This window comes from Tamandua tetradactyla, chromosome 10 (assembly GCF_023851605.1).
Source record: "Tamandua tetradactyla isolate mTamTet1 chromosome 10, mTamTet1.pri, whole genome shotgun sequence".
Lineage (NCBI taxonomy): Eukaryota > Metazoa > Chordata > Mammalia > Pilosa > Myrmecophagidae > Tamandua > Tamandua tetradactyla.
Genome location: NC_135336.1, coordinates 38,700,914 through 38,714,726, shown reverse-complemented (window position 1 = coordinate 38,714,726; position 13,813 = coordinate 38,700,914). Strand labels below are relative to the sequence as shown.

General features: G+C 38.7%; 1 protein-coding gene across 9 annotated transcripts in view; it reads left to right on the top strand.

The window, feature by feature from the left end:
- HHLA2 (HHLA2 member of B7 family) overlaps positions 1–5,582 on the top strand; it is a 78,553-nt gene extending 72,971 nt beyond the window's left edge. For all 9 annotated transcript variants that reach the window (XM_077118468.1, XM_077118463.1, XM_077118470.1 and 6 more), the window contains 3 exons: positions 8–325; positions 2,870–2,989; positions 5,231–5,582. In XM_077118468.1, coding sequence (XP_076974583.1) covers positions 8–325; positions 2,870–2,989; positions 5,231–5,325 — 533 coding nt within the window. In that variant the 3' untranslated portion in view covers positions 5,326–5,582. The remainder of the gene's footprint in view (positions 1–7; positions 326–2,869; positions 2,990–5,230) is intronic.
- The last annotated feature ends 8,231 nt before the right edge of the window (positions 5,583–13,813 follow it).

Sequence of the window (13,813 nt, the reverse complement as noted above, 5' to 3'; positions counted from 1 at the left end):
TTATTAGATCAGCTTCATAAAATGCAAAGTCAAGATGTTTTACTGTCATGTTACCTCGAAAACAATTTTTTTCTACCAAATCAAGACTTCACAGTCACGTGGTGGAGAGTGAAAAGTGGGACTTCCTCAGTGCTGGCTTACTTTCTGAGCTCTTCAAGAAACACAACTATCAGTGAACCCCGATTCTCATGGAACAAAGAGCTGATAAATCAGGGTGATTTCTCTTTAACTTTGACAGATCTCAGTCTTTCAGACAATGGAGAATACTTATGCAATATTTCTTCAAGCAGCTATACTTTTCTTAATGTCCAAACACTGCATGTAGGTAAGTTGCAGGTAGAGTTGGATGATGGGTTTTGGCTATAGCAGTAGAGTTTTGTGACTATCAAACAGGAAAATTAAACTTGCGCTTAAAGAACACCTAACAGTAGAACTTTCCACAGGGATACTTCTGATCAAGATGGTAAACAACTCTCCCTCCTTCATACATATGAAAGAACTATAATGAGAAAAGAAATTAATCTTTGAGGATTTTTTTTTTATCAAGGTTTCAGGGCTTCAGAATTGAGGATATCTTGATTCAACTCCTTCTTACCATTTTGCCAAATAAATGCCTCAGCGTCTAGGGTTTGGCAGTTGCGGCCATATGCACAGTAGGAAGATAGAACCAAGATCTTTCTAGATGCTGGGGAAATATGGCACTGTCTCTGAATCTAGTGGAAACGTCACCACAAAACACTTAAAACACTAGGCAAATGCTTGATTCAGCTCCTTTTTAAAAAAAACTCTATTACAGTTAACTGCCAGATTTTATTATTAAAAGTCCTACTAGTCCACCAGCCGTGGATTCATGGAATGCATTCTCATGAAGGTGACTTTCTAGAAAATAAGGTAGGTCAGTTTTTCTCCTACCCTGACATCATGGGAGACCACGGTAGCTGCCACTTAATAAAGAATATTCAGTGGAATACATAATATGTTTTAGAAACATTTTAGTATTTCTACTAAAATTTAAATATTTAATATTTTAATCACTCTAGTTGAAATTAGGAGGCAGAGCAGATTTGGAAGTGTAGTCATTCTGAAGTAGCAGTGATTCGAAGATAAGAGCGCCGAGTTGTCTTTAGGTCATGTGGTCTTTAAATAGAAGTGTCTAGTCTCCCAGTATAACACTCCCTTTGCAGAACTGCCACTTTGAGAGTACATAACTGAAAACTGGAGATGCATTTGACACTCTTATTTTTCGGCAAAATAAGAGTGTCAATTTATATAAACTACAGTTAAGCCTACTTTCTATTTAAAAAATGCTACTTCATGCTGGAAGTGGAAAAATAATCAGAAAGAAACAGTCTGAAGACCACATGAAGCCCATCTTCCTAATCCAAAGCAGAGGTATCTATCTGTCAAGGAAAGAAGGCTTTGCAGAATCTCTTATTCCGTAGTAAATCCTGGTTGGTAGGGACTGGGGTGGCGTCTGCCCTTACTTTTCCCCAGAAAAAGGCCTGTAGCAGGAACCTGCCCCCACCAGGCAAACATTCGTGGTACCGTACACATCATCCTTCGAAAGAAATTGATGGTTTTCTGCTCTGAATTACAAATTTCTTCTTGCTGCTTTGCCCAAAAGATCTGACAACCTTTAAAAAGGAAGCCCAGATTGGGAAAATTATCATTCCTAGAGCCTAGATCTGCTCAGTAAAGGCTACAGTGAACTGAATGGTACATTTTGAAATCAGCATGTGACTTTGGGAAAATCTCTTTGCAACTGGAATAGCTGAGGGTGATTGAAAATGGGAAGAAGCTATATTTTGCAGGATTTTCTTCAGAAGGAAAAAAATGCATTTGAAAACACTTTAGACAATGACCTTAACATTGCTACTTGATCTCTCCCTCTTTTGATGTATGTAGAATTTAAGAATGATGCAATATGTGCAGAGATTGTTTTGATTACAAAACATTACCTTATTAAAAGTGTGCTCATGACAGCTAACATCTGTTACATATAAGAGCCATTCATTTTAAAGAGAAAATTAACTCATAAACCTTTTATTACTTTTTTCTGAATTGATCTTTGAACTCTAAGACTTCCTTCCCACTTTTTGGCAGAGCATTACATAGATCACAAGATTTGCAGGAGTTAGGTTTTGGTAACCTGAGGTTTCCAAGTTTCTGCCTTCTGGGGTCCCCATTTCCTTTAATACTAATTATAACCATTTTAGCCCGGTCTCAGATGCTGAAGAGAAGTCAGACTCCTCCAAGTACTCCTGAGTTGCTCAGGGGTACTAGCTATCATCCCAGGGGTCACCGGTCACCTCCCACTGAGCTCCTCTCATCACCTCTGAACTTCTAATCACTGTTCCTCCTGGAAACTATTCTCTCCAAGCCAAGTATGAACTATACCCTCCCTTCATTCCCCAAGAAGGACACTGCACTGAGGCTAGTTTGTAACTGTTTTAATTCTCTTGTAAAAATATATATATATATTAATTCCCTTATTATAATATAAAAAAATAAAGACTTAAAATACGTAATGGACTCATTGCCTCTCAAGTCCTTTCTCCTTCCTCTCCAAAGCCCCAAATCTGTTAGCATTACAGTGTCTGCAGATCTCCCACAATAGAGACATGGAGACTGGGAGATGTTTATGCTCCTGACAAATTCTCCCATCCAAACTGTGCTCTTGGCCTTGTCTTTAATGGGTCCTCTCATTATGCAAAATGTTTTCACTAATATGAATTCTGCTGCTCCTGCCTGAATGCGGAAATAACTAGTTTTAAAAATAGTAAACATACTCCACCCACCCACACTATTTTTTTCTTTTCTCTTTTGGTAACTTTTCTTTCAGTTCACAGACTTTGTTTGCTTTATTTAGAACTGGATTCTCTGAAAATTGCTTTGCCAATTTTGGTGATTTTGGTGATTTTGCCTGGGGTGCTATGGATGGTATGTTACCGAGTCCCTTACTTAAGAAGAGGCACCAGTTCCAGGAGAGGTACTATCTCATACAGAATCTGGGTTCTGTCCTTTGGTGTTCACATAGACTTGTTTTAAAGGTAACATGGACATACAGAACCTGCCTTGCTTGCTGGGAATGTCAATGGGTCTGAATTTTCTGGAGTCATTAGCAAAATTTATTAAAAATCCTTTACAATATTCTATACTTCCACCTAACTAGTCCAACTTCAAGGAATTTACTCTAAGTAAATGATCAGAGACACACAAGCTCATATAAAGCACATTCATTGCAGTAGACTGCCATTTTTCCAGTGTTTCTTCTATTTTCAATAAATAATAGACAAGTGAAACTAACTGAAAATCATGTGTTTTTTTTCTTTTTATTACCAAGGAGAAAAGAAAATGTTAAATTTGGCATTAAAGTAACAACCAGGATGACTCCAATAGTCTTTCATTGAAAAATAGCTGGGAAGAAGGAAAGCCAAAGCTTTAAAAATGGTCACCTTTGAATGATTTAACTTTGGGTGCCCTCATCCCCACACATCACCCAGAGCTTTTCTTTCACTACTTTCACCCCTGGCTCTGTTTTCACTTGGTCTGACCTTAGTCTAGAGTTGGTGCTGCTCAAAGCTGCATTGTCCTTCTGAACCATTTTATTTTAATCCTTGTTAATTATGTTTTAAGTTCCCAATTTTCTGTAATAAAACTGTATTGCTAATAATAATTTAAAATGATATATTAATATTAATGGCAGAGGCAGGCCTAGGCCCAGGAGAAGCTTTACCTTATTCCATCATCATCCTTCTGAGAGGTTGAAGCAGCTCCCATACCCACTTTGATCCTCTGACTGACATCCTTCTATTATCCCCACTGAAGTTAGGAGATTTGGTCATAGCAGAAACCATCATTGAAGGAAAAGTTTTAGGGCTGACAGTGAGCAAGAGTTTTACCAATTCTAGCTCTATTATTGCTTAATAAAGTCTAGTCTGCTTACTTGTTACTCCTGTCTGGAGTAAAGGCTGGCCAGAAGTTAAAAGAGATGGTAGGTCACAGTCTCCCTTGTTCCCCCAAATGCAACCCCTAACTTAATATAATGATACTTCTGATTCAATTAGATCCACCTTTTAGGGAGGCGTTCTCTACTGCTCAATAATGACAGTTTAGTTTCTATGTTGGGATGCATGAATTAGGTCCTAACAGAAAATACATGGCACATTCAAAAGTCTACAAAGGAGAACACAAAGGATAGTGCTTCTCCCCAGATCTAGTAGCCCCTGATTTGTTACCTAACCTAGACCTACAGGAACAAGGAGAGGAAGAAGTTTCCCAAACCATGGAGAAACTTAACTACTGTGAAAGAAGCAGTGACTTGCATTTGAGGGTCATGGCCAGCCCAAGGTGACTTTACAGGAAAGATACGGGGGGGGGTGGAAATATCTGCTCTCACTCTTCCCTCTTCCTGGTCTCCAACCCAACAGAAGTCAGCAGAAACATGCCCTGCTAATGGAGTTCACCCAGGTCAGCCTTTGAAGGCACAGAATGAGTAGCTACTGATTCTTGAGGAGAAGCAGCCAGAGGATGTTGGCAAAAAAATATGTTACGGTCTACCCAATAAGAAAAAGAAAGATTGTTCTTTCGTTCTGTAGTTAATTGGACTCAAAATATATTTGAAGATGTTATACTAAAAGCTACAAAAGCTTGCCTAACTACAGGCCCCTGGTTGACATTTCATATGACTATGGTTCATGTCTTTCACTTAATTTCCTTTTTGCTGGGTGGTGCACTGGTGGCTCAGTGGCAGAATTCTCACCTGCTGTGCTGGAGACCCAGGTTTGATTCCTGGAGCCTGCCCATGTTATAAAAAAAAAAAACACCTTTTTTCCTTTACTCTGTTTTAAAATGCCCTTAGTCTAGGATGTATTTTTAAAAGGCCAGATTATTGCAAGGCCCACAGGGAAGGCTTTCCTTGAGAAATGACATTATATTGCTTATTACTTAGATGCTTCTCTTGGTAATTCCTTGGCTATTTCTTGTTGTTAGCAGATATAGGAACTGGGCTAACAATCTCAAAGAGTCAGAAATTGCTCATCTGAGCACCTTCATTAGCCATAAGAAGTTACTGCTGTTTGATTTTGATGATGTATCTCTATACAGCATGCTTGAAAAGGGGAGTAGCTAAAGTGATTTTAAGAACATAATTATATTAAGATAGGGATAAGGGAGAACTTTGGTTTAGGTAAAGAGAATTTTTTAAAGTTTCTTTTCTTTTATCCTGTAGGATGGTGGTATGTCTCTACCAATGAACCTGCTAGAAATACTGATAATTTAGAAGGCATGGTAAGGCAGTTCCTTTATCAAAACTCTACGGTATAAGAAGACCCCTGTAAAAAAGTAACTGAAGTTTTGAAGTTACATATCATCATGCAAGTCTTTTATAGGGAAAAAAGGCAGGAAGGATTGCAGTAGAATATAGCAGGGAAAAATGCAATTAGGCTTTTCCCAATGTCTATAATTAAACAGGCTCTATTTACTTAAATAAATGGTTGTTCTTTTCATCTCCTATTGTTATTTGTAGAGAAGATCTCAAATGGCACTGTGCACACAAGGATGTTCCAACACACTTATTTTTCTGATGGAAACACAAGATTGTATAGAAGGAGACATAGAAACAGATATAATGGAGAAAAGCAAATTTCTGTCCCAACTCAGACACACTATCCTCCCCTCATACTTTTGCAGCAAGCTTTTGGTTCCCTAGAGACTCCATAAGTCACTTTACAAATTATAGTTTGATTGTATCCTTCTCTTTTGCTGCCTATCTCTTATCATTTGTGCGTTCCATTAATCAGAATAGGCATAAACGTGAGGAGTGGGGAAAACTTTGTTTTTCTACTTGTTAAAAACTCAGGGGGATCTGGCAGGGAGATTAAATTAAGCTGATAACACAGACTTCAAAACTATTTATTTCATACCTGTGTCATGGAACTTTGATTACAGATGGAAGCAATAGCTTTATGCTCCCCTCCCTAAAAACACTACCCTTATTAAGTATTTTTTATTATAAAAGTAGTTATTCTGACTTGAACAGCAGCAATGACAGTCAAATTTTCTTCATTCTAGTCTCTTCAGAATATGGACCAGGAAAGCGAATGAAGGCAGAACTGTGACAACACATGACAAGTATCCTTAATATACAACGACTCCATCTTCTCTTTTTTCACCGCTATTCCAGCCAGTGGCTTGTCAAGACCTGACAATTCTACCACTGCAAAGTTGTGTTGCTATGTTCAAATATCAAGAGATAATTGATACAAGAGAAAGTAAACCCTGAAACCTGGTAAAATCTCTGAGCTGCCATCTGGCCTCAGTTTTACAAACTCCATACTTTGCATATAGTTTTTTTTACTTTAACTGTAGCAATATTTGCTATACTGTTGTGATAGGTGTTCATAAATAGTAAAGTATTAAAGACTCCATAGTAAAGAGAAACTCTGAGATGATGTTTGTTGAACATCTCTGCTTTCTATAATTTTGGTTCCTTCTATATAAGTTGTGTCTAAGTAAGGCAATGTAAATTTTTAATATAATTTTCAATTAAAAATATAACTAAAAATTTTACAGCAGCTAGAAAAAATATAGATCTCTAACAGTGAATTAAAAAGTAACACAAGAATTTTAAAAAATAAAACTTTTAAAGAAATAACTGGGTTTTTTTAATAGCTTCCTACATTTTTTTGCATTTGTTCTGCTTGCTTACCATAGATAAGCTGACCAGATCTCAGATTGACAGATGATCATCTCTTTTTACTTTTATAAGAATTGTTTTCTTTTTATACAAAACAATTCTGGCAGATATATTACCAAACCTATTAGCTCTTTTATAAATAAGAGGCAACGTGATTTTAATAATAAGTCACAAACTGGAGTTATATTTCCAAGTAGAAGTGTTTGAATACTCTGATTTTTATGGGGTGGGGGAAGGTGGGGTGGGGAGGCAGGAAAAATAGCACTCAGATTTCAGGCTTGGTAATCCGACAGTAATAAATTTTTAAGAAGATATTTAGGACAGAGAGATGCTTCCTGGCTTGCGAATATTGGCTTATTAAAGGATAATTCCAACCTTATTTTTAGTATTTTTAAAGAACCTTTCCAGAAAAGAATAAACCTTAGAAATGATACATATGAAAACATTAAATGTTTCATGTTTTCTCATTGGGTTGAGATTGATGGGAAACGGGGGTCTACTTCTTTGGATACAGCATGGCAGACACCTTTGGTAGTTCATTCAGTGGCCATCTCCTCCCCAACCCCCAAGTTGCCTAACTCCAATATGGTTCAACCTTCTCAGGCTGGCCCTGCTCTTCACAGTGCTTGGCTTTGCTCTGTCTGAGCCAATCCTGGCGATTGCAGCCCCTTTGAGGCAAGATTGGTTCAGCACCAGAATGTGAAGGAATCTGGTCAACAGGAAAAGAGGAAAAATATTCCAGAGGATTTATGGGAAGGTGTTTCTTGATTTTTAAAAAAAGGGACACAGGACATTGTATGATGAGAGAATGCTCAGAACTGCTGTAGTCCTGAAACCTACAACTGTATATTATCTTTTGTAGCAACTATTTTATTTTATTAAACTAACTTGTATTTCTATTATAGTCTTCATTAATGTATATGAAGAATATAGTCTTGAGGTCTGTAAACTTTTAAAGTAGCCAGAAATGAACTGTAGAAGGAACCAGAAATGAACTGCAGCCCCAGAGTGTGCTAACCTTTGATGTAGCCAGAAGGCAAACACTTAAAATATAAAATGCCTCACTGAACTATGGTCTTAAGGTCTGTAACCTTTTGAAGTAACCAAAAGCGAAAGCCAGAAGCATAAAAGCCCATAACTCCTGTAAGGCACTGAACTCTAATCCAGATGCCTGAATGTTTGGACAATGGTATCGTACATTAACTCATGACTAGCTCCGACAAGACACATCTCCCACCCCTTGCCTGATCTGCATTTGTGTAACTAGATAACAATAATACAACTTGCAACTGGCCCCACTTTTATCCATTTATCTTATTTTACAACCCTGAAGCCTGCTGTCCCTGCATGTAGCCCCCTTAATAATTATTGAGTCAGCTCAGAATTAACTACCTAGCTCACTACCCTAAGCCTGACTGCCTTTGTTTGAATACTATAAAACCCTCCAAGTTCTGCAGTGCCGAGAGACAGATCTGAGGTTTTAACCTCCTGTCCTCCTTATGTTGTGTACCAAGTTCTTTCTCTTTGAAATCCCAGTATCTCAGAATCCGTCCATGAGTACATCGGGTAGGTGAATCTGCATGTTTGTCCAGTCTCAGTCATCTTACTATTATAAGGGGACAAATTTAAAAACCAAAGCAACACACTGAAGATGACAGAGAACCTGGTTCTCTGACACTGTTGAGCCCTTACCATCCCAGGGCCATCTTTATGACTTGAGGTTGGATCTGATAAGCAGAACCATGATGAGTGCCATAGAATGTGGATTTACTGTGGGGATTAAACCTTACACAATTGTGGGAGCTGATGAAGAAGTCTCTGCAAGGCTGTTCCCTCTGCATCTGGTGTTGGGCCTGACATTGCAATAGTTCAGCTGCATCAGCAATCAGGAAGGAGAAGTGGGCAAGAGTGAGGATGAACTGGGACCCATGAATACAAACTGGAACCAGCATCTATCTCTCTCTGCCTCCATCATCAGTGCTATGGTAATCTGCAGGAGAAGCTGGAGCCCTTTAATCACGGAGCTGGCCAGGGCCCTATGAAGCTAAATGAGGAGACTGGAATGAGGAGACTGAATTGCTAGCTCATCTTTTTGGCTGGTGTAACTGTGTGTGAGCTGCTATAGTACCTGGGACTGTAAATGACCTCATGAGCATAACAAATGGCTGCTCCTTCACTTCTGCTTTCCAACCGTGGTGATCAACTCCAACCCAGAACCAGAGAAGGGAATAGCTTAGGTAAGTTGGCACAGTACAAAGTTGCCGTACCAAAAGAGAAGTTGCCTCAGGTCTAGGCACCGGCATGTATTCTACATGTGCATCAATTAGGAGGGTTTTCTCTACAAGTTCAAATGCCTAACTGATGATATCTATATCACAGTGCTAAGAGAAACTTTATCAGGTCCCATCATTAACTGCTAAAAACAGAGAATCACAGATGTAAGGATGATTCAAGCAAAGTTCACTAACTTCAGTAATAACCATTTACTACATGCTGTAGTTCCCATGGAGCATAATTTGTCTAAGGAGGTCTTCTATGAGTGCTACCCATTAAGAGACAATATGGGCTCAAGAACAAGAATTCATTTTTTTAACATAAAATTTAAAAGATGCTTGCATCTCTTTAATCTTTTATGTGCAATGTTAGAAGGTAGTTTACTTGCATTTCAGGATCAAAAAACCCTATTAACCTTGGAAGCATTAATGATCCCCTTAATTCTTACATTTTTTCTAATCACCTTGTTTAACTGATTTTCACACTATAAAAACATGTTATTTTAAAATTTTCATTTCCAACAAGGTTTTGGCCCTGAAATGGGAATCCCACTTGCCTTTGTCCTTTGTAGGTAGGCATTACTTATTCTTCATGAACCTAAAAAAAAAACAGAATGTCAGTGTGTTCTGTGAAATTCCTGTGACTTTCATCAGTGGAACACAAGCCCAGAATCAAGCTGAGTCCCTTTCTGAGGTATGCAAGCCATAGCCAACTCTTCATTAGCTTCAAAGGGAGGCAGGGAATTGAGGCAATTATCTGCATTATATGAAATATAAATCAGTAATTCACTTCAAGGGCATGCTTAGTCATCCTCTCAATTTTCTGCCTGCCTTGCCAGTGAAGGGAGTGCCCTCTTCAGCAGACCCCATGAGGTAAAAAGACTCTGTAGCTGCATCATCAATTTGCTCCATAGTCTGACAATTCCACCAGAAAACCTTTTCCTTGTCTTTATGGAAGTTGAGGGATTTTCAGGCTTTTCCTCTGTGAATCGGAAACAATTAAGCCATTGCACTGCCAAGGAAGATTTTCCTATTCAACTCTGGCCTCCCAGAAGCAATTTCAGCTTCACTGGCTTTATTCTTTGTTGGAAATAACTGTGACAAAGTCGAACGCATTACATCTGTTTTGGAGGCCCTGTGACCTCCTGCAGCTGACAGAAATTGCAGCACATGTGAGGCATTTTCCCTAAACAAATCCATTATATGGGGTTGTTGGGTAAGCTCTGTACATAAGACCCTCAATTCAATGCCATAGCACTGCTTAGATTGAAGTCAGAGTTCAAGCCATTTAATTGGATGCTCCATATAGGACTTATCCATAAGATAGTCACTCAGGCATCAATAAGAAATCCTGGAGTTTTCTAATTACTCATCCTTCTCTTAATTAGATCTAAATATATTCAATAGAATCAACTTTTAGTATCTCCTTTAAAAGAGATCCTTTTGATCTCCCTTAAAGTCCTATGTGTTATTGGCAATCTTATTTACTCACCTTGCAGGGTTATTAGTTATTCACTGATAATTAATTGGACAGAGGGCCGGCTGGGCATGGACCAAATTTTAACAAATGAAATGATGGTGCTTAACTGGTACAGGCACAGTGCTAAGTGCTTTACAAGCATGCCATGAAAGGTATCTTCTAATTTAATTTCTGTTATAGTTTGCTAAAGCCTTTGAAATGCAAATACCATATAATGGGTTGGCTTTGGGAGATTTATTAACTTACAAACTTACAGTTCTAAGGCCATGAAGGTTTCCAAAGCAAGGCATCAACAGGCAATGCTTTCTCTCCAAAGAAAGACTACTACCAGTGATCTGGACTCCTCTGTCACATGGCAAGGCACATGGCCATCTCCCGGTCTTTCTCTCCTGTGTATTGTTGCTTTCAGCTTTGCTCCATCTATGGCTTTCCTTCTCAGCTCTGTGTGTGCCCTTCTCTCTCAGCTTCTGTGGCTTTCTCTCTGTCTTTCATCCTCTTATAACAATCTCCCATAAAAGGATTAAGACCAAACTAGGGCATGCCTAATCAAAAGGTCCCACCCACAAGAGGTCTACACCACAAGAATGGATTAGCTTTAAGAAGAACATGATCTTCCGGGATCCATAAAGCTTCAAACCATCACAGTCTCTTTTAACTTGCTTCTCTTAAAACCAGACTTCATTTTAAAACTCTTCGTTCCTGGGAAAATCATGAGAGTGAGGAAGCTGAAGCTCAGACTTGAGCCCACTAAAGATTTAATTCCTTTTTGTGTGAGGCCAGTGACCTCTAACATTGGATCAGAACAGCAGTTTTAAGGATTTCAGCAACCTAGAAAGATCCTTTCACTAGTTTTGGGGAGAACCAGGGTTAAAGCAGAGAAGTAGAAAGCAAGACTCTTGTAATTGTTCTCATCCACTGCTTCCATTTTAAGGCTTTCCCCCTAGGTCTCCATACTCATATGCTATAAAGCCATGAACTTATCTAACATGGAAAGAGTTCACTCAATTTCAAGCAGATCTATCATACTTTTTAAAGTAAGTACCCCAGCTCCCTGGGTTCCTTACTGTTCTAAAAAAATAAATCTAGGATTTTGATGTTAGAACCTTCAAGTTAATATGAAATTAATTATTTGAGATGTAATAAATATACCATGCATTCCCCCCAACTGCTTAGCATATTCCCATAATTTAGTAAATGTGAGAAGATTTTATTGGAACCTGATTCCTTTTGTTTTAAAAAGACTTTTAAAGAGAAAAACAAGAAATCTCTTGTTATATTATTCCATGCCATGGGCCCTAAATGCATATGCTTTAAGGGTTAGAACAGAGTTGGATATCTGTTGTACCTTTTTTTCAAACTCTTTTGCTTTAATTTGGAGTTTATTGACTTGAGTTTCTGCTATCTCTGCCCTTTCCTTAGCTTCATTCAGCTCATGTTGCTGATGCCTATACTTGGAAAGATATTGATTAGCTTGTGCTTCCTATAAAAATAAAAAAAAGAAAGAAATCCTTATGCCTACATAGTCCTATTTTTCTGCTCTAACATGAGATAGTTGACAAATGTGTGAGTTACCTAAGCTTCTGAGTATTGAATGGAATCCATATTTTGGTATGATATATAGGAATTCAGACTTCTCAGCAGGCACAAGATCCATTTTATAACTGTTGTTCCCTAGAAATTCAGAACCTGGTCAATGATTTACACCAACCAGATGTAGTACAGCTTTTACAGGCTTGCGATAGGAAAACCACAGTTGTTTCTTTTGTAATCAGTTCAACATCCTATTCCATTTCTGGGCAGAGCACTTGTGCTTAAAATTTTATGTGTCAACGGGTATTAAGGGTTTAACAGGTATAAAGGGCCCAAGCACAGATATAGCAGTGCTTGGGCCCAAATAATTTGCATAGTCAATTCAAAACCCCTCAAGGGATTTAATTATGTACAAATCAATACATGCCACTTATCAATTGCATTCCAAGTAGCTATGGACTCTAGTCAGGAATGGCAGATACATTTCATGCTATAGTGGGTTTGTCAACAGCCAAGTCCAGACTCCATAGGAAAAGTACTTGGAAACTTGTTTATGTTCACTCAAGGTTTTGGGGTAGGGGAGGCCCCAGGGTGACTACCCCACCATAAAAGTGTCATATCTACATGATAGTCTGTCATTACTTGGCTTATTCTTTTGTACTGCACATGTTTGGACATAACCACAAGGCTGAGGGAGAGAGCCTTGGCTCCCTGGAGGGAAAAGTATAGCAAACAGATTTTATCATGATAAAAAATTAAAACTTGGGAGGAAACAGGGAGTGAGCAGATATCAAGCCCAGCTGTTTCACTCTGGCAAACTGCTCACTTACCTCAGGGCCACATATCCCATTAATTAAAAAGGGCTAAGAAACCTGTAAGGGGGCAACTGCCCCAGGACTTACCGCTACCTCGACTTGGTACTTGTAGCTTTGTGCTTTTAGCTGAGGTTGTTCAGTCAGCATCCTCATTCTGCTTAGATTTTTTTTCTTGTCTTCCTCTGCCTGAAAGAGGATAGGTACATATATGAAGGTGACCTGAAGGATCCAGCAGTCTATGCTGGGGCTAGTTTCATGTGAGGAAATAAGGGTAAAGAAATGCTTAAACATTAATATGAAAGGTGGTGATTTGAAAAATAGTTTAACTCTACTAGTCTCCAAGTCCTGAGAAATTAATAAACATTGCTCTGAGTAATGAAAGTCATTTCTCTTGTTATGGGTTGGTCAAGAGAATTATGAATTGAAGCCACTAGTTTCAATTCAGTCACTAGCCCTCCCATCCCAACCAAACTCCCTCTTCCATTTCCACCTGTCTGTGCTTTCTGAGTTTGAATGAAGTGCCATTATTACAAAAGCCACATTTGAAAATGGAAAACCAATCCCCCTCTCCAGTCAAACCAACTCTTCTCTTGAACGTTCTTATTTACCCTTGTCTTTGGATAATGAACGCATTATCCAAACTGTGCTCCATAGAATCTTAGACATTCTGCTGAAAAGAAAATAAAGGAGGGGACAAGCAGGCAAAGGGGTAAGGCTCTGCATGTCCCCCTTTCCCTATACCCCTTTACCTGGAGCATCTCCACTTTGGAACTGTTGAACTATCCAAAGGCAGGATGGCTTCTGCTTGCTGATGATAGAGATTCTTATTCAATCAAGATATACATGTACCCCTGATAATCAATTTCTTTGCTAGCTCCATCTTACCCATTCCATCAAGTATCAGCCCCTTTGGTAGCTTTCAACACACCCTCCTTACCTTCCGCTGTCCCTTAAAAGTCCCCTCCATCTTCATCAGGTTCATTTCCTCCTGTTTCCCACAGCTCCTCTGCTTATTCCC